The sequence below is a fragment of the Colias philodice genome, chromosome 10, assembly GCF_061535455.1.
Source record: "Colias philodice isolate Cphi_HAF_F1 chromosome 10, ilColPhil1 Martin Lab GWU primary, whole genome shotgun sequence".
NCBI classification, from domain to species: domain Eukaryota; kingdom Metazoa; phylum Arthropoda; class Insecta; order Lepidoptera; family Pieridae; genus Colias; species Colias philodice.
This window is the reverse complement of record NC_143095.1, coordinates 7,771,580-7,793,072: the sequence shown is the minus strand read 5'-3', so window position 1 is coordinate 7,793,072 and position 21,493 is coordinate 7,771,580. Positions and strand designations below refer to the sequence as shown.

At 33.6% G+C, this 21,493-nt stretch overlaps 2 protein-coding genes across 3 annotated transcripts in view; one reads left to right on the top strand and one right to left on the bottom strand.

Annotated features, from left to right (window-relative positions):
- Positions 1-1,172: 1,172 nt before the first annotated feature.
- Positions 1,173-3,215, top strand: LOC149485306 (carcinine transporter-like). The gene has a single exon (XM_089700076.1). The coding sequence runs from the start codon at positions 1,261-1,263 to the stop codon at positions 2,938-2,940; it is 1,680 nt and encodes a 559-aa protein (XP_089556202.1). The 5' UTR covers positions 1,173-1,260; the 3' UTR covers positions 2,941-3,215.
- A 9,547-nt stretch (positions 3,216-12,762) lies between these two features.
- CenG1A (Centaurin gamma 1A) overlaps positions 12,763-21,493 on the bottom strand; it is a 138,784-nt gene continuing 130,053 nt past the window's right edge. For both annotated transcript variants that reach the window (XM_089700060.1, XM_089700061.1), the window contains exons 11-15: positions 17,712-17,823; positions 17,354-17,471; positions 17,069-17,188; positions 16,526-16,751; positions 12,763-15,842 (exon numbers count right to left, since the gene is read on the bottom strand). In XM_089700060.1, coding sequence (XP_089556186.1) covers positions 15,438-15,842; positions 16,526-16,751; positions 17,069-17,188; positions 17,354-17,471; positions 17,712-17,823 — 981 coding nt within the window. In that variant the 3' untranslated portion in view covers positions 12,763-15,437. The remainder of the gene's footprint in view (positions 15,843-16,525; positions 16,752-17,068; positions 17,189-17,353; positions 17,472-17,711; positions 17,824-21,493) is intronic.

Genomic DNA, 21,493 nt, shown 5'->3' with positions numbered 1-21,493 from the left:
ACTCAATAATAGTCATAAAAATCCAATTGACTGTTAAGGATACGAAATTATAATACGAATACGTTAATATACCTATGTGTTATAAATAGGAACTCCAAATGTTATATAATTTTAGAAATTATGGTAATTTAATGACCATTAAAACCATTAAGACACAAATAAATAAGAACAAGAATAATATAACACTGATTTATAAAGTTAATTCATATAAAATGACCTATTAAATTATGCAAATACAATAGTATTTGCATAATTTATTATACTACTAACTTATATCATTTATTATGTTATTCCTACCGAAAGCATAGGAATTATTCCATCGATATCTAGAAAAATTACTTCTTTCGTTTATTTTTTGTATGTTCATGAAAAAAATACAGCTTATCTATTTACAAATTAGATATTAGTAGTACCGGAAATTAAAAACAAAATGGCACTTGAATTTTCAATGGAATATTATTGTCTTAGCAATTAAAATTACAAGCCATTCCTTTAAACAGTTATCTAATTAAGAAAAAGTTTATCCTTTAATAACAATTATCTTTTGTATGTGTTTTGTATAAACTGGGTTCTGGTAGGTAGGTACTTACTTCTATGAAAAATGATGAAGACTATTTCAACAATGCAGTTACTATTTCATATAATTCTCAATATACCTCTATTATAATATGATTAAACAAAACAAATCCTTTTGTAATTACGTAAGAAACAAGATATTGATCAAACTTGTTCCTAGTGACTAATTTTATGATATCCATCATGATTGTGTTAGCATTTGTTATTAAATAATAGGAATATATTATGATATAAAATTTATAGTATGTATTCGTTCGTTATCATTCTTTTAGACATGTAGACATGTTACAAACTGCTTTAAATGCGATCTTTGTTAAGTATTAGTTTATAAGTCTAAAATTTGTTGTTTAATAGCTATTTAAATTAAAATATAATTAATTCTCTAGTTCATTTGCATTTTTATCGGTGAAACTTATCACATATCAGACTGCAAAACGAAATTATAGAAGGACATTTGTCATAGTTGCGTCGTTTATAATAAATACTACTTTACATATTTTTTTTACAGAACCCCTCAGTGAAGGGCATAAACAAATATACATATTAACGCAGTGGTATAATTTTTACCTTATAACCTCAGTCGTATCTTATGACGCCCGATGATTGGACGTTTGTTAGTTTAGAGGAGCGAATCTATAATCCTCTAATTAATTAAAACAGTGAATAAGTGAATATACTCTAATAATGGCTAGAGACATAAAAGACAGGGTGGAATTTGATGCCCTGCTTACGGCGTCCGGTGAGTTTGGTCGATACCAAATATTAATGGCGCTGGCTATGTTCCCTTTCTACACTTTCGTCGTGTTTGTGTATTTTACACAGCTTTTTCTGACTGAAGTTTCGCCGAACCATTGGTGCTGGGTTCCGGAGTTGGAAAACTTAACTGCGATGGAACGGAGATCGTTAGTCGCGCCTCCAGACGATAAGACACGATTCGGATACTCCAAATGTAGGACATATGATGTCGATTGGACAAACGTGCTGCACACTGCGCAGACGCCAAACAATTCGTGGCCAACTATTCCCTGTCAGAACGGATGGGAGTTTAACAAAAGTGAAATACCATATCCAACAATAACGAGTGAAATGGGTTGGGTGTGTGATAAGGATAGCTATCCAGCTACAGCTCAATCAGCCTTTTTCGTTGGTTCCATAGTAGGAAGTTTTTTTATTGGCTTCATAGCTGACCGTTATGGACGTTTAAAAGCTACGATTATCAGTAACATGATGGGCTGTATATTCGGTACTTTGAGTGTGTTATCGACGAACTTATATGATTTTATGGCCTATAGATTTTTTACTGGCATCGCTTATGACAGTTGCAGAAATATGGCATATTTAATTGTTTTAGAGTTTATAGTACCAAAGCATAGAAGTGTTATATCCAATGTATCCTTTGCGTTATTTTATAGTTTGGCACTCGTAGTGCTCCCTTGGATTGTTCTAGCTAGTGGACACTGGAAAATTGCAGCGTTAGTTACTTCAGTGCCGATTGGATTTTCAATGTTTACCCCGCTATTCCTTCCTGAAAGCCCAAAGTGGTTACTTTCTAAAGGAAGGGTCGATGAAGCTGTGAGTAAAGCCGAAAGAGTAGCGAAAATAAATAAAAAAACTATTCCTAAAGATCTAATCGAAAGGTTTAAAGCCAGTGCTGCACAATGCGAAGAAGACAAAGACATAAACATATTAGAAGTGTTGAAAAGACCATTTTTAAGACGAGCTTTTCTTATTATTATTCTTCAGTACACGTGCGTATCAGTAACGTTTGATGCATTATTCAGGAGTATTAAACAATTAGATTTCGACTTCTTCATTTCTTTTACATTGATATCGTTCACTGAATTTCCATCAACATTCATAGTCGGTTTTATTATGGATATATTCGGGAGAAAAAGTCTTATGTTTGTGTTGCTAACGATTTGTGCGATATTTAGTGTAATGACAACATTTTTCTCTGGTTGGCCATCTCTCGTTTGTGCTTTTATAATGAGATTTATGTTAAATATGGCATTTAATATATCCATGCAATGGATTCCAGAGATTCTTCCGGCTGCTGTGAGAGCGTCTGGCACGTCTATCGTTCATATTTGTAGTTTTATAGTTCTTATTATTTCTCCCTATATTGTTTATTTAGAAGTCTATATATCGTGGCTGCCATTAGTAATATTAGCGTGTATTTGTATAGTAGGGGCCTTAACAGCTTTATATTTACCAGAAACAGCAAATAGAGAAATGCCTCAAACATTTGATGATGCTGAGGAAATGGTTAGGCATTTAAAAATCTGGGACTTTTCGTACTGTATAAGACATAGAAAGGAGAAAAGTGGGATAGAAAATCCCGGTATTGTATTAAATGAATCGTAGCTTTATTAGAAATTAATTTAGGTTATTTTATTACAATGTTATAACGATTACAATGTTAACCAAAAACTGTTTAATTTATTTTTTCATTTCGTGTTCAGAAGTTGCTCAAATACTATTAATTAATCTATTATGTAATACATTTAACCTTATAGGTATACATCATAAACCTTAAATAAGTGTAAGTAGCAAAATAACGCATGTATAAAATGTTGCTACCAATTTCCTCCTCCATAAATATTATCAAATCAGATACCAGATTAGAAACAAAAGGGGCACCTTTAGATGTAATCTATTAAGAAGCAAGAAATAAATAATTGATTGTAATTATATTTGAGACATTTTTTCCATATTACAAATGTAAACGATAGATAAAGAAAATGTGGGTAACATAACTTTTACGATGTCAAATTTTAATGATCGTAATGACGAATACATTTTTAATGCAATATAAAATGTCTTACAGAAAATACTAAATATTCTTTTGCATCTTTTAGGTGTGTCTAGTAAATATTCATAAATTACGTCTGAATTTAAAACTCTTTTTAAGATAAAGGATAAAGAGAGATCGAGCATAATGTTTATTAAACACGATCTATTAACTACCTGTTTCATGGAAAATAATAGCTAAGATTTAATTATATAATCGAGAAGTTACCTCACTAATTCCATAATAAATAAAAATGCAAATTGACTTCCTTCACGTGGAACTATGGTTTTAATCATTGCTCCTTACAAATGCGTAAAATACATAGATTTCTTTGTTATATATTATGATTAGTAAAACTTCATGGCTAAAGTTACTCTATAATTATTTGGATATAAGTGAATGAACTGCTAGGCAGTTTTTGATGACTTTAATTAAAAACAAAGATAACTTATAGCCTTATAGGAGGCTATTAATTTTCACACAAAATGGTGGAATGCTCGCAATCAAACCATGGACTAGCTAGGCTTTACTACTTACTACTTACTTCCAACACAAAATTATATACTTTTTCATTTTGTATTGAAAGTTTAGCTATTGATTTGCTATTGATTGTTAGTATATATAGGTATTTAGGAATAATTTATATTTCCGCAGGTAATCTATACAATATACATCTATAATATATACCTACTTATATTATACACTATAATGTAAATAAAAAAATAAAAGTATTTCCTTTTTATAGTCACGTGATATTTAATGACTTATGTAAAATGTTCCACGAGTGAGTACTAAGACAACTAAGACAAGTTACAAATTAAACAACGCATGTGTTTTATTATTTAAACGTATAAATTTAAGTGTAGGTAATATAATATACCGAGACAAATAGAAATGAATTGCAAACAACCTTTAATGAATGGAAATTTTAAGTAGTCCTTGAATAGCTCTATTTCTTTAGAAACAGCAAACCGCATCTGTAATTCACGATTTACATAATATTATAACAAGTGCCTATAGAAGTTAATTTAATATTTTGTGACGCTCAAAATGAGCATGTATTGAGTTAAAATGAACTAACGCAATTCTATGTTCTTAATAAATTTATTTGGAACTTGAAACTTTATTTATTTAAGCATTTAATAACTAGCAAAAAACAAAACAACAATAGGTAAAACAAGTAATTTTTCAACTATATATAACCACATAACTATGTTAAAACTGATAAAGCCTCCTAGTTTAAAATAAAAAAAATATCACATATAGGGTCAACCGGGGCAAATGCAACTATGGGGCTATGGCAACTAGTTATCATAACTAATTTATTAGAGTTGTTGTAATATATCGCCACCTATGATTCAATAACTCAACGACTAATAAATCTTACAAGTAATAGATGGTGCCACTACGATGAAAACTATTTGATTGATAGGCCATTTTGTCAAACCGCTATTTTGAAGTTGGTGTGCGTAAAAACAGGTGTCGAGTTTTACAGACAAAAAAATTGTTTAGGAGTGATTTTTTGCAGGTGTTTTTGATTGGACACGATTATCACAAGCCGTTAAGCATATTTCATTTATATTTTTAATGCGTTAGTTGACTCTATTTTGTGTTATTGATGCAGTTACAATTGCCTCATGAAAATTTCACTGTGGGGTTATTGCAACTGTGAGGTTAGTTACAATAGCCCCTTATATTTTTGTATGAAACTAAAAACACTAGTGATGTGACAGTGTCGATATTTTTATTATGTATCCTTCTTGGTAGTCAAAATATACTTTCTTTATGATTAATTAAAGAAGAACCATCGATTATTTCTTCGATATTATACCCAGAGACGGGTTCATAAGTAAAATTAAAATTAGATAAAGCGTGGTTAAAGACGATAAGTAACTAAAAACGATAGGTAGGATAGTTCTGTGATTGTTCAAGTAATTTTTAGTTAACGGTTGATTAACTAATAAACGTATTTTGTTTGGTTTACGTTTTTAACAATATTTAACACAAAGAATATTATTTGTTCTGACCAAAAACTAAAATTGACTTAGTAGGTAAGTAGTACACTGTAATTTTTTTTTTGTTGCGATTTAAAGTGGTAAATCAAAGTAGGTACATGAGATTTTCCTCTAAATAATGCGGCCCCATCTACGATCGCAACGTTATTGTATAGATAACGTTATTGTATATATATATAGAATAATAAAAATATATCGATGAATAAGTTTTTTGCATTCCCCACACTAATTCTCTAACAAATAGTTGCATTTGCCCCACATTTAGAAAAATAAGATTTTTCCTGAAAACTCGTCCTTGCTACACGGTAATCCAGTTCAAAATCCTATGAATAACATGAAATCTCATAAATATATTCTATATTCGTTGTTTTATATGAAATAGAAGAAGAGCTATGGCAGTTAGTTGCATTTACCCCCGACTAGGGGTTAATGTAACTTTTTCTACCAATTTTAGGAAATATTCTCACTACCAGTTATTTATAAGACTACTGTATTGCTTGATTGGTTTAAAATAATCTTGAATAAATACAAAAAACAATAAATGGGTCAAATAAATGACCAAATATAAAAGGAGATAACTGCAACCGATCAAACTTGAGACTTGTTATTTTTTAGTTGCATTTGCCCCGGTTGACAAATATAATTTTTTCGCATTTTGAACCTATTGTACATTACCTACCAATATGTATTTTTGGTTTCCGAATCTAATGCGCTTCAGCTATCGATTTTTCAGCTCAGAAATATTATTCTCTAAAGTCTAATGAATAAGAAATCCTTGTTAACGTTCGCGATCTGGGATCTGTGCTAATGCTAATGAGCAATCAGCAGTTTCTTATTCATCGGTGTAAACAATACAAATACATTGTACTGTGTACAATATGTTTTAAACAGCTTCATAAGTAGGTTTTAATAACGGCCATTATAATGGGGGGGGGGGGTTACAGATCCTTCCGAGAAATTTTAATGCTACAAATTATCTCTACTTCACCTAAATATGTTAGTTACGATTTCAATAGGTTTTTCTTACTCATTGAATTAGCATGGAATTCTACGGGTATATTGAACAATTTAAATAATAGATTTAATAAAAAACAAAACTTGTTTGTATGGAACCTTTTGTCTAATTGTCTTAATAATTCAGCCTTCATTAGCACGACTGTGTGTTTTACACTTGTAAAATGGAATAATAGACCTGAAACTTCAAGGATAAGAATAGCTCATATACTTTATAAAAAATAAGTACCTACGGACTATGAATTATCAGTTTTTATTCTAAGACTATAAGTAAGTCATTCATTCATTTTTTAAATTATTTTTTTGTATGTACCTATGAAATATCTATTATAGTATAGCTTATCATAATTAATTTAAATAACGATAGTATATTCTTTTACATTGTCTTTACCGTTTTCGACTTATATAGGCCATTATATAGGTTTGTTACCTATACAATATGTTTGGAAAGGAACCATTTTTCCACTTGAAGGACTCCAAAGTCTATAATGAAATTAGTGTGATTATTTTTCCGACCCAAATATCGACCAATAGAATTGCACCATTCGACGTCACGTGGTACAACCTACATGGTATTATACTGATATTTTTTTGAAAATTTTCTCTGGTCGTTGACGTCAAACTGACAGGTTCAATTCAATTGTGAAATTATTGGCCGACATTTGGGACGGAAAAATAATCTCCCGAATACCACACGAGCTTCAAAATTATCTGGCATTTCCCTCAGTGCCATATCACACTAGCGGATTGCGAGCGGTTTCAAAGCGGAGCGGGTGCGCAACGAATACGTTGCGGGCGCGCAACGAACACGCCGCGGTTGCGCAGCGAATTCGTTGCGGACGCGTCATTTTGTATACTCTCGCACAAAAGCCAGCCCTTCCGCCTTGCCTAACTTCCATTCAATATTTCCATCGTTTCTGTAGCACTCAATTTTTTAACCGTACTGTGGAAATGCACTTACTTAACAGTTAACTAAAGATGTAATAACAACTGGAGTTGTTAAAAAAAGGTGCTATAAAATTGAATTACTAGGACTTTTAGAATGTACCATACATTCCAAAAGTATGTAACGACTGACCAGTATAATCTCTCCCATAGCAACGTATGTTATAAAGAGATTTTGTGAACCTAATTATGAGCAAAGTGATAGTGAGTTGCTGGTTGCTTGATAAAATTTTCTATTCACTGCTATTTATCTAATAATAAGATAGCCCTGTTTTAGTTAAGGAGCTTTAACATTTATTTCACTAATGAACTTTCTTAATGAGCAATTAAGTTATCTGATTGCATTTCGACCAAGATTTAATAGATAAAACAATACCCTAAACATTAACATGTTATGAAACTCGTAAAAAATAATGATCTCATAATTATTATACTATCACAAGTTATAAGTAACAACCAGCACGGATTCCATTTTGTTAATGAGTGTACATGACTGCGACGTAAACGTTGCGCATCTGCCACGCGTCCGCAACGAATTCGCTGCGCAACCGCAACGTATTCGTTGCGCACCCGCTCCGCTTTGAAACCGCTCGCAATCCGCTAGTGTGATATGTCACTCAAGGTTCCCTGCAAACAAATAAAGTCGTCAAGTTTTTCAGGAAAAATCACTCGCGCTTCGCGCTCGTGATTTTTTAACCTTGACTAAAAACTTGACTCCTTCATTTGTTTGCAACGAACCTATCGGAAAATACCCGATAATTTTGAAGCTCTTGTGGTATTATAAGTGAAAATTTGGTGCCTACAGAAGCGCAGATAAATAGCAGCACGTAGCTAATTATAGGTAATTTTGTTGAAGTAAGTAAGGTACATCTTTAACTGAATAACTTAACACATTATTTTCGCGTCCAATACAATATAGGTATAAGTACCGATATAGTCTTTAGTCTATGGCTTCAGTAACCACAAGACAACTTGTGAAACATCAATTAAATCGTGAAACACCAATAATAATACAGGAAAACATTAAACAGTGTCAACACGAATAGATTCCACGTAAACAATCCTCTCAATCAGGTAACCGAATTACTGAACAATAGAGTGCAGGCCGACACTGTCACTACGACGCAAATCTCATTATTTACCCTCGAAATGCTTTCATCTAGTTATGGAGCAGTAACAAAGTTATTCTATTAGACTGGTATGCATCAATACGTGCCTATCTATGTACTTAACTAAGTACATAGTCTTACTAGGCATTGCGGTTTAAAATTAATAATTAATTACGACATTTATTACGATAGGTACTAAGGACAATAATAATAATGTATTTATTATTTAAAGCATGGCCAAATATCAACCTCAGGGAGAAGGTACATAATATAATATTATGTTATCCCCTAATTTTTTGTTAAAAATTTTGATATTTGTAAAAGACGTGTGTTGTGTGTTTTAACAGGCAGAATTCAATAAAAAGAGAAACTAGCTCTACAAAATGAAATTATAAAACCATTGTAAAAAAAATGTCTGAGGTGTCAAATGTGGGACACCGGACACCCGATTGGAACAAAGTTCCTTTCGTTTTTTAATAAATAAATTAACAAAATTCAGGAGTTACATGGTAAATGAAATAAGTGAAGAAAGCACTTGAATGTCGTCATTCAATGAACGTTCTGGTCATTCAATCAAAATATCAGATTCAACCATATGACGTCGACATAGGTATACCTAGTCTGGTCATAAGTTCTGTCACATATGTTTTATTAAATAAATAAAAAGTTACTTTTATATATTTATTGTTTTATATGTGGCAATAAAGCTTACATATTACTTAATAATTTCGTATAAAAATTATTCCAAATGGCATCCATGTTTTGCGATACAAGCTTTCAACCTCCGCGGCTAGTCGTCTATCGCAGCACGCACCATGTCCATGTTTATTTCAGCAGCTACTTTAATAATGGATGCTTTGAGTGACTCCAAATTTGGGTGGGCATTAGCGCAGGTTCTCTCCTCTAAATATTACCAGATTTTATAATCCAGAGGATTCAGGTCCGGTCTAGAAGATGAGCAATCTTCATGACGAATGATGTCAATCTGATGGGCGGCCAGCCAATTTTGGATACTCTTGGCTTTGTGGGCAGGTGCTGAGTCCTGCTGGAATACCCAGTGCTTATTATTTAACATGGTCTGAGAAGGAGGTTTTACGAGGTTTGTCAGGACCGTATTTTGGTAAACATTGGCACTTGTTTTCACACCCTTTTCACAGAAAAACACCTCTGTTAGGCTAAAATAAGACACTCCCAGGTAAACCATTACTGATATGGGGTGATGGCCGCGTTGGACTCGAGATACACGTTTACACGCTTCTTCACTTCTGTGGGTATACACTTTGATATTCTGTTTGTTGCAGCACTCCTCCACTGTAAAAATTTTTTCATCTGAAAACAGGATTTCACGATGCACTTTTCTCGCGTATCGTTTAAGTAAAGCGCGACATTTATCCAGTCTTAATTTCTTCAAGCGTGTGTTAAAAAGATGCGATGTTTTTCTACAATAAGCCCGTAGTCCTAGGTCCTCGTTAAACACCCTTTTAACTGTGGTTCTGCTAAGGCTCATCTGCAGTGCCAACTGTTTTTGATTTCGGACCGGATTTTTTCTTATTCGCGCCCATACTACATTAATCACTGCCGTTGACCTAACCGTGCGAGGTAGACCACTTCTCTAGCTATTTTCTAATCTTGAATCTTCCTTTAATAGTTTTATATGGCGATCAACAAATCTCTATGTTATTTGTAAATTTTTAATCAAACTGAAAAAGTTACTCGGCGCGTAACCACAAGGATGCAGAGCGAGAACAGCGACTCTGTCTTCTTTTTGCTTCCACTCCATTGTAACAAATATGTTATTCTAATAAAATGTTTCATTTTTAAATGCGTAAAATATTCAAAAATCTAACGTGAAAAATAAATTGGCGGTAAACATGGAAAATCGATCATAATGACAGAACTTATGACCAGACTAGTTATAATAATATCACGGTACTGAAATGGCAATAAACTCATTTTTACCTGTTACTAAATTTTTTTAGTATCATAATATTTTAATTCTTAATATCTATAAATCATAAGATCGATGATGCAAAATCTTGTGAGTTTTGCTCTTTATTATTCCTTATTCATATTATCTGGCAGAAATCGCTTACAGCGATAAGACCGCCCTCTGTACATGTTATTACTTGTACCTATAGCTCATTTAAATAGATTCTAACCCTGTATTTAGTGTGCAATAAAGAATTTTTCATTCATTCATTTATTCATGCATTCATTCATTATCGTTATTGCTATATTGTTTAACGCTAATGCATATCTCAATCACTGTTATATATTATTGTATTGATTTTTTTGATAGGTACCTAATAGACAAGTAGGTATTTTCTTTAATCTGCGATGGGGGAACAAGATTGAACATGGCAGGCAATTAAGATTTAAACATAAGATTTAATTAATAATTTATAACTTAGCGTTTTATAAAAGGTATTCCTTTTACCTATAAAAATAACCCGATTATTGGAAAACCCACGTAACTAGGTAGGTACGTCTATTTTTGTAACTTTGAAACTTGATATCAGTATCAAATACTAAGGTAAAGAAATACTGTAGTATTACCTAACTTATCTCACAAAATTGTAATAAGTTATTATTTTCTGATGTAATACATAGGGTTATGATCTATAATTACATTCCTATAATAATAATTATCGATTAAAGTTTTGCATCTAGATAATATAATTAGACACCATTATCTAGCTGTGTTATATAAAACACAAACAATTCAAGACTTCTAACAGATTATGCAAAATATTCGCAGGATTAAATACAACTGGTTTGACCTCCTGCACAAGCAGTCAAAAATTTGTCCCTCACATTATATACCTAATGACTTTATTTTTTATTCACAACATAAAAGACAAACAAAGCTGGTTTGTTAAAGTGTTCCTGTAAGCAATCTCGCTACACAAACTAGACTTAGGTACTAGAAGACAAGCATTTTTTTATGTAAGATAGACGTAGGAGACACTAAATCTCTCAGACCAATAAATTATAGGTAGGTGAATAAATATTTTTTATACTTAGGTTATTCTATCTGAATTTATATCGATTAAAGTCACAAAAAACTTCATATAGTTTTTGCTGTAAATTAGTAAAACACTAGCAGGTATCCTAATATTAAAAGGGTCATCGTGGCCCGTGGGTACCTATATACTGTGTGATAGGAGCGAAAATTACTAAAATACCTACCTATAGGCTATATCAATGTCAATGGAATTTTTAGGAACATTTACTAATAGGTAATTATAGTTACCTAAGAATACGAATTGTAGGACGACCAACAAAATTGTCTGATGTTAGTAAAAGCTAGATATTTTTCATTCTATCTTTCGCCCATACATAGATATTAGATAACCCTCTGGTGTCTAATAAATAATGTTACACCTTATGGATCTCTCTTGGATCATACAGTATTTATATAATCGTTGGTCGAATGAAAGTAAGAAATAAATTTTAGATATTGTAACAGAATACTTACATAGACTGTTTTATTTACCTGTACAATGCACATCTATTGTGTTGCAATACTGGGAATTGCTTGTTTATTAAGTAGGTACCTAAGCTACGTTTTTTTTTTTGTTACATCCTACTACCGGATTGGCTGCTGCCTAAAATCAGTACAATATTTTGAATATCTTTTGAAGCTCCAATTTGGAAGCTTTTGTACTTTAAAGATGAAACAGAGGAAATAATAAAAAATCACCAAACCTGTTTCAAATTTAAATATTAAATAATCATCCATCTTCATGAGTCCTACTTATCACTTATCAGTAGGGAGTCTCTACTCCCTACTAGGGACATATTAGGCCTTCTATAAGGCGGTTTTCGAAGCACCATGCAGCAGGCTGTGCTTTGACAGATATCACGATAATACGCTGCAGCGATGGATGTGGAATTAATATGAAAGTCAGTTTCTTTTTTTATCACGCTCATCTAGATTTCAATTTAATAATTGATAATGGCTTAACCACTGAATCATTACTAATCTTAGAGACAAACAGGAAAATAACAAAAACAACTAGAAGTCAAGGAACAAGGAATTAACTTTGTGTTTAGCTACAAAAAATAAATCTAAGTATAATTTATTATAACGAATACTTGTTCTGTGGAGAAATAATATTCGATTCAAATTTATCTTAGCGAATTAATATTGCTGCGTCTGTTGCAAACTGGTTCTGCTAATGCTATTTTAATAATATTTACGTAAGTGCAAATTTTATATCTGTGTGTCTGATACACAATCACTCAAAAATTTCTAAACCTGAGTTTGTTTTCTGATAGTATAGGGAAAGAGTAGAAATAAAAGAAAGCATTTTGTTTATATTATATTTATTTTCACAAGATCAAGAACATCAACAAATTTCTTAAAAATTACAATAACGAAGATCTAATCGTAGAACAGCATCTGTAGCTGCGCGTCCATATGTACAATATTAAGCTCTTTGGCCTGTACAAAACGTTGTATAAAAACAATAAAAATAATACAAATAAACAAACACATATGTCCGGGTAACGAATTTAAAATTATCAATAAAATTTTAACGAAATATTCACAAAAATAAATCATTACAATATAGATAGAACGCGTTAACACATTGTAATGCATATCTGTACATAATTATTTTGAATACTGGAATCGGTGTTTACTTTAATTAAGCGAAAATAAACCAAGAAATATAAAAAAGCCACAATGTACTAAGCGATGGGATAAAAATATTTTACACAATATACTGTATTTCATCGACACTCGATCTATTCACGAAAGGCTGCAAGTTGCTATTCTTCATTCTGAAGATGTGTGCCGTCTATATTAATTCGTACCTTTTATCTTAACTTTACATAGAATTTGAATTTTGTACATTGCTAATTGCTATATCCCTAAATGCTGTCTAACCTCAATTCAAATTAAATATACAATAATAATAAAAACTTTATATAAAAATTTAAGGAAAAAATATCGTATACTACGGTGCTTTGACGACTGTGATTCATAATAAAGACAAACATCTTATTAAATATAAAACGTTGTGATTTGAAGAAAACTCGTAAATGCATGTTGATAATTTACTATCCTAAATGTGAATTATTTTGTCTAAGGGTTTAAGAAATATACCTAATACTAAATACCGATGATAGTTTAAGAGTGTTAAAATAAAATACACTCTTATTCTAGCATGGTATATAAAGCATACTACCTATAGTAGGCACAGAAGGGTTCAGTACATTTGGCTTAACTTGGGAAAATCTTAGCACTATCCATTGAGATATACATATGGAGACGACACCGCCTACATCACTTATGTTCCGCTCAACATACGCCATATGGCGTAACTGCACGCTCATTTTTTATTTGTTTTAAAGTGAAACGCATCAAATATGCTTTCGTGTGTGTTACGATATTGCACAAATAATACAAATAATACGGAAAAGTGCAAAGGAATAACTTTCATCGGTAAGTACCTAACTAGATAATAATTTTTAAAACTTAGTTGGAGCAAAAAAATGGCGCACAGATTTTGTTCGTGGTGTCTCCTCCAAACGTAGTAATATTATCTCAATGGCACTATCACCTCAATTTTAAAATCCCTTAAGGTGCTTTAAAATATCATATAATGGAATGTCAACCGTGAATTCCTTATAGGAGAAAATGTTAAAAAGAAACATTATCCTTTTTCACTATTTTATAAAGATGACATGAGAAAATTATAATTACACCCAAGGGAACATTTAGAAAAAGCGACGTTATCTAAATCTGTTACACTAAATATATCCTAAAAATAGCATTGAGCTGAGATCTTGTGTCCTAAATCAATAATTTATCTAATAACTATCACTAGATCTACAAAAACTGATATTCTACCATAACTTATACCCTCACTGATGAATATATTTATTTTATATGTGATAACACAAAAAAATATCTATGTTTAAGTAGATTTATAAGTTTACTAGACATCGAATAATTGCTGCTAGAAAATAGAATAGAATACCAGTTCTATTCCAAATATTGTTAGATACATATAAATTATAGATCAAAGTTTGTGATGTCCTTTTTATTTATTTATCTACAAACAAGCTATGATTTTATGTTACACAATAGTACCTATTTCTCTCAATTCGACATGTTAGTTAATTAATTATCTACAATTTTCAAAATTTTCTTTTATAGCAGTTGACATAAAAAGCGATGCATTTTCAATACATTTGAATAGGTGTTAATCCCGAGACAGTTATTTTAAGTGTTCCAGCTTCACTGATCTGTGCGAATCTTTAATTACACTTTAAGAGTATTCTACGTAAATTGTAGTGTTTTAGAATCCATGTAATCTTTTGATAAAGAAATAAATAAAATCATATTTAACTACTTTTTGCACACTATAAAGTTATATCTCAATAGAATTAACTTTTGATCATTTATTTGAAATACCAACTCGATGGCAATGGCAACTCAATATCCAATCTTTTCAGTATAAATTTTCGTTAACTACCTGTTTTGTAGATATATTAAACCTTGTAAAATTAAATTAAAAATAGCACAACATAGTATTGAGCACCGAAAATAAAAATATTTATGTAAAATGTGTGATACGTAAATATAGTTTTATAAACCCATTTAAATTGAATATTAAACAGAAATATTCTTAGTAATCTGAACATTTTATACTTTTCTTAATTAAAATACGCCGCAATATTGTTAATATATTTCAACAATAAACACGAGTTTTATGCTTAAAATTTTTCTTTTTCTATAAAATTTCTTTAATCGCCGACTATCAATTAAAAGTAGAATCAAATATACAATCAATAAATTATAATATAGCTTAACTTAGCACTATAGGTGTATATTTCGTGATTTGGTAACTACGTCACATGAAATCTAAATCCATCGAACGTGATACAGTTATATACCCTCTATATGTGATGCTCGCTATCCCCACCACAAAAATTCAAATAAAAACACAAATATACACTCAACGTATATTAAATTCACACAATGCTCCCGCATTTGCCATTTGTTAGAGATAAATTGGGCGCTAAAGACGGGCGTCCTAAGGTTGCAAATCCTCCGACTGCCATATCGAAGCCATTATTAATAAACTGGTTGTTTTGTAACGCGAGTAGTACGTCGACTAGCGCGTTTGCTGCGCTTTGAGCGTTGAGGAGTTCAAATATAATGCAGTTGCATTCCAATTCTGGAGTTTTGGTACTGGAACTCGAGCTGGTTGAGTTGGAATTGGAATTGGAACTTGGTGGGCTCGGGTGTAGAGGGCAGGTTAGTTGTAAGTTCTTGGGGTATTGCATCGGTATACCGGACAGGTGGTTGGCCGCAGCTCGCGCGTAGAACACGCACGTGTGCCCGTCCGCGTCCGGGAAGTTCGGGTTGCCGTTGTGCTGCAATGAAAACGTATTGTTACATTTATGTCAAGTAGAATCCATACTAATATTATAAATGCGAAAGTAACTCTGTCTGTCTGTCTGTTACTCAATCACGAATAAACTACTGAACCAATTTGCATGAAATTTGGTATGAAGATATTTTGATACCCGAGAAAGGACATAGGCTACTTTTTATTGCGAAATATGTACCACGGGCGAAGCCGGAGCGGACTGCTAGTAGAATATAAAAATAAAATAAATCTGTAAAGCTGTGGTAGTAAAACTTAGGGACACTAAAAAAGAATGGAAAGCTTTTCCATGCAAAGCCATGGAAACATACGGGTTTAATGGTATTTGTCACGTCTGATGCGAAAATCGTGAAATCTTACGACATGATGATGATGTCTTTTACAGCACTGGTTCCGTTCGCGGCTGCCTGCAGCGCTTGACTAGCAACAAGCGCACAAAAGTTTATCCAAATAAGCAACTATGCAGCGTCTGCAGCACTCGACGGCTACAGAGACAGGTCTCACTCAAATAAACAACCGTGCAGCGGCTGCAGCACTCGACAGACGGCTACAGGCACAGCGCTTACTCAAACAACCGTGTAGCGGCTCCAGCGCTCGACGGTAACAGCAAGCACGCTAACTCAAATAAACAACCGTGCAGCGGCTACAGCGCTTGACAACAACACTCACCCAAATAAGCAGCTGTGCAGCTGCGAGGTGTCCAGCGGCGGCAGCGGCCCGCAGCGCCAGCGAGCGCTCGACGGGCGAGGGCGCGCGCGGCGGCGCGGCGGCCAGCATGCGCGCTAGAGCCGCCATAGCACCGCGAGCTGCTGCCGTCTTCAGCGCTTCACCCGTAGCCCCACCCGCTTCTGCGCTCGATAGGAACGACCGCCGCTCGTACTTCATGCGTATCCACCTGTGAATAAACAGATCGCTATATTATACAGGGTGGAATTTCTTGTGAAAGGTAAGGTGAGGTGGAATTTAATTTTAATGCCACAGTAAGAAAAGTACTTTTCATACTGTAGATAGAAAACTTACTCAAAGATAAAATTCCATTTTTTTAAAGAAAGAAGAAAATTCGTACCCAGGAATCGAGCCGACTAAAATCTGTTGCAATTACACCCTATAGTTTTATTGAAACGATCGTTAGGCGGGTCTAATTTGATAAATAAAATAATCATTTCATAAATAAGAAATCAATAAATATTTTTTTGGTAATTATTAACCTACCTCTCCTTATCCTCTCTACTGCTGGCAGCAATGGGCTTGATGTGTCCTCTCAAATCTGCCTCCCATATGGAGTTCGCTAATGCATTCCCCATAGATACCATTACACTGACATGACCGAGCCTGGGAATAAGAATTAAACATTTATATAAAAACTGAATTTACTTTCGTTTTTAAGTGAAGTTAATTTTCGAAAAATAAGCTAAAAATGAAACAAAAAAATATTTTTTTTTCGTGTAACCTTTTTCATAACTATGTATTAATATTTAATAATCAAAATATACTTACGGCCATTCATCTAAGTCGAGAGAGCGAACCCTTGATATGTGTGACCCTAGATTTCTATGTATTCCAGAACATTCTATGCATATTAGTACACCCAAATTGAGACTAGCCCAGTCAGGATCTGAAATACAAAAACATTAAAATAAATAACATTTAAGATACAAAAAAATGTGACAAGATTAGTCGAGTATTATTAACTCGGAAATAACTTCAAGTTTACTGCAAATATTGACATTATTTTTTGATTATTTGGAATTTTCATACATCAATTAAACTGACACATTAGCTAAACAGAACAATCCAGACATTCCACAAAAATAAAATTTGCATATATCTATAAGATTTTCAATATAAAATGTACCCGTTGCTCCACAATCACAGCACTTGTCGTTCCCCTTCACCCTCCGTATGTAATATGTGGCTCGAACATCGCCCGTCGAATTTGCACCCGTGGGCGCTGGCTGCCTTGACGTCTGTAATTTTCAATAATATGTTATCTAGAAAATCAATTAAATTGAATTTAAGATACATTTACACTATTAGCGTAGTAATAATAAAAATGAAAGTATGAAATGAGCACCCGTCTATTAAAATAGTAGTAAGAGTGTAAAAAAATTACATAGAAAAGTAATTTTTTTTACACAATGATAATTAAAAATGCAGTTTTTTTAATCCTAAACACTAAATTATATCGATTGGCTTATAATAGTGACTGCATTGAATGGTGACTGGTGAATTTTGAATGATGAATTGTGAACGATGACTGCTGAATGATGAATGGTGATCGGTGAATGGTGAATGGTGATCGGTGAATGATCAATGGTGATCAGTGAATGGTGAATGATGAATGGTGATCGATGTATGGTGATCGGTGAATGATGAATGGTGATCGGTGAATGGTACCTAATTAATGGTGACTGTTATGTGAATGGTGAATAGTGAGTCCTGCCGCTCCTGCCTGCTGAATGTATATGTAATGTGTGATAAATGTGTAATGTGTTGAATGGCGACTTTTGTATAGTGAACAATGAATAAGGAATGCCGTTTAGGGAGTGAAATGATATAAAAATGATGCAGTCATTATTATGAATTGCAAATAGCTGGGTCCACACCGGCCGATCCACCGCGATCCGATCGCGCGCGGCAGGCGCGCGATCCAAAGATGCGGGCGGTGTGGACGTGCCGCGCGCGATCCATGCACGTGTTTTGCCGCGCGCGATCCCTACCTCGTGCGATCCGTTAGCGGGCGGTTTTTGTACCCGCTTCAAAGGTGCCTCAGTTGCGTGATGCGCGCGGTGTGGACGTTTGTGTTGGATCGCGCGATCCACCTCACCATGGACATCTCAGAAAGTCGAATATCTCAAATTGAATAGCATTCATTCTTGCAAAATTGTGTTCCACTTCATCTGAAACTAACTCTGCGTACAGCTGAGTCCCAGATTCCAATCGATTTTTGTAAAGTTGTTTCACCCAAAACCGTCGATTTATTTTTTTTTATTTTTTGCGCAAACATTTCAGTATAATAAAAGTTAATGCTGCAACGGCAAGACGCCGCCATTGTACGTGTGACTCCATATCGTACAAGAGTTAGACTGGCTGAATCACGGATCGCCTTAGGATCACTTGGAGCGCATATTTTGGATCGCAAGTTTTTAAAGTGGATCGGCCTAACATGATCCACGATCCATGCTCCGCGATCCTGGATCGCGGATCGCGGAATCACTGGATCGGCCGGTGTGGACCCAGCTAAATGATGATGGGTGAACGATGAATACAGTACGATTCAAACTTAATGGCTGCTCGGAAGTTAGGTGCAGAAGCACCTGCGGGTGCGCACAGGTCCCTTAACATTATACCTAAAATTGTTTTCTGTACATCGGATCGTACGATGTTCCGAGCCACCATTAAGTTTGAACCATATACTATACCACGTAGTGAGTGTTAAACGGAATGGTGAATGATAAACGCTAAATTTCGAGTGACAAGCATTGAGATTACTACGTATGGAGGAGACACCACGAACGAAATCTGTGCGCCGTTTTTTTGCTTTAACTAAGTTTTAAAAATTCATCATCATCATCATCATCATCAGCCCATATATGTTCCCACTGCTGGGACACGGGCCTTCTATGAGGGTACAGGCCATAATCCACCACGCTGGCCAAGTGCGGGTTGGCGGATGACACATATCGTCGAACTTTTGATTCTTCGACATGTCGGTTTCCTCACGATGTTTTCCTTCACCGTTCGAGCAGTGGTGATGTTACAACATGCGCAGATAAATTGAAAAATCAATTTATTTCCTGCGCGCTCGCCCGGTCTCGAACCCCGGACTTATCGATTCGAAGTCCGAGGTCTCACCACTGAGCCACCACTGCTCTAAAAATCTGCTTTAAAAATTATTATCTAGTTAGTTACTTACCGATGAAAGTTATTCCTTTGCACTTTTCCGTATTATTTGTGCAATATCGTAACATACACGATATTTGATGCGTTTCACTTTAAAACCATTAAAAAAAACCACATAAGTGATGTATCGGTCAATTAGGGAAAGCTGGCATGTTCACAGTACTCACACTTATGCAATTTCACTTACAGTATGTTCAAAAATAAATGCGACTCTAGTTTCATTTTAGACTTGAATTGTAAAATGGGTGCGTTGTAGATATGTATATGCAAATATAATTACTTATGAAAGCTCTCATAATTTACCTGTAAAATTATAATTTAAAAGTAAATCAATTGATGAAGTTAATTATTTATTCTAATAATAATCAATTGGATAAAAGTATTAATAATCATTCAATTATCAAATAATAATTAAATTCCTGACTTTGGTCGAGTAAAGATATCTAAGAAATATTATATTTGTAATAAGTACGTAATACCTACCAATACGCGCTAACAAATATGTGTTGCATGTTTATTGTATAATTTTCACACTATTGGTTTTAAACTCAAACTCAAACATTTATACAATTAGACTTCTTATAGAAGCACTTTTGAATCGTCATAACAGTTTAACAGTTTTAACATTTACCACCAATTCAGAAAGCAGTATCTATAGAGAAGAAGAAGAATCTATTTAATCATAATCGTAATCTTCTACTTCACTGTAACTTTCATCGCTCGAAGAACTCGATGTTTCGTTGTCGGAATTTCTTAATGTTATTATAAATGAGTCAGTGTAATTATCTACTTTTGGTTCTAATTGAATATATTTTTCCTCATGTTCTCGCGTCTTTCTCCAAACGTCACTAAACATATCCAGACTAATAGCATTTGCTTTCTTTCTAAATAATTCTTACACAGTTTTCAAGTTAAAGTTCACATTTTGTGATGCTACTTTCCCTTTAATTATGCCCCATAGTAACTCTATTGGGTTGAGTTCTGGATGGTATGGTGGAAGGCGCAATACACTATGTCCATGATCTTTGAGGATTGCATCAAGTAGGTAAAAATTGTGTATAGTTTGGCTTATTTTTTTTAATAATGTGATAACTCTGATTATTAATTAGTTATTTGATTTTTGAAAAAAAAATGCCGATTTTAGTCAAAATTTATATTTCTCTAACAAGATCCTTATCATCCAAATTTCCACCTTGGTGAGAAAAATTGACATTTCTATTATTATTGATATTCATGAACAAAAAATTAAATGATTTTATTAAATACTGTAAAATAGTCTATAATTCTTCCATTTACTGTATCACAAAATTCTTCATAGATTTTTAGATATTCGTACTACACCAATTACATCACCCTGTATTTATAAACAATTGCAAAAAATGACATATACATAGGCCGGGAGATACTGACACAAAATTTCGGGTCATTTGTAACAGAATGGCGGTTCTACAGAGGTCTTATTACGCAATGACTAAAAGAAAAATGATGGTCAGAACTCAGAACGCTGGTACCGGCGGACTAGTCGCGTGGGCGTTAGTCGAACTCGTCGGATAAATAGCGAAAGTCAAACGATTTACAAATCTTCGCTTTCCGCGCTTTCCGCTACTTTTCCGCGGTATGGCGACCATTTGGAATCGTCCGAAAAGTATGGCATGGCGATTTCAGTAAATGGCTGCACGACGATGGTTAGGTTGAATTGTTTTTTTTAAATCAACGCATTCACGTCGGTATGGC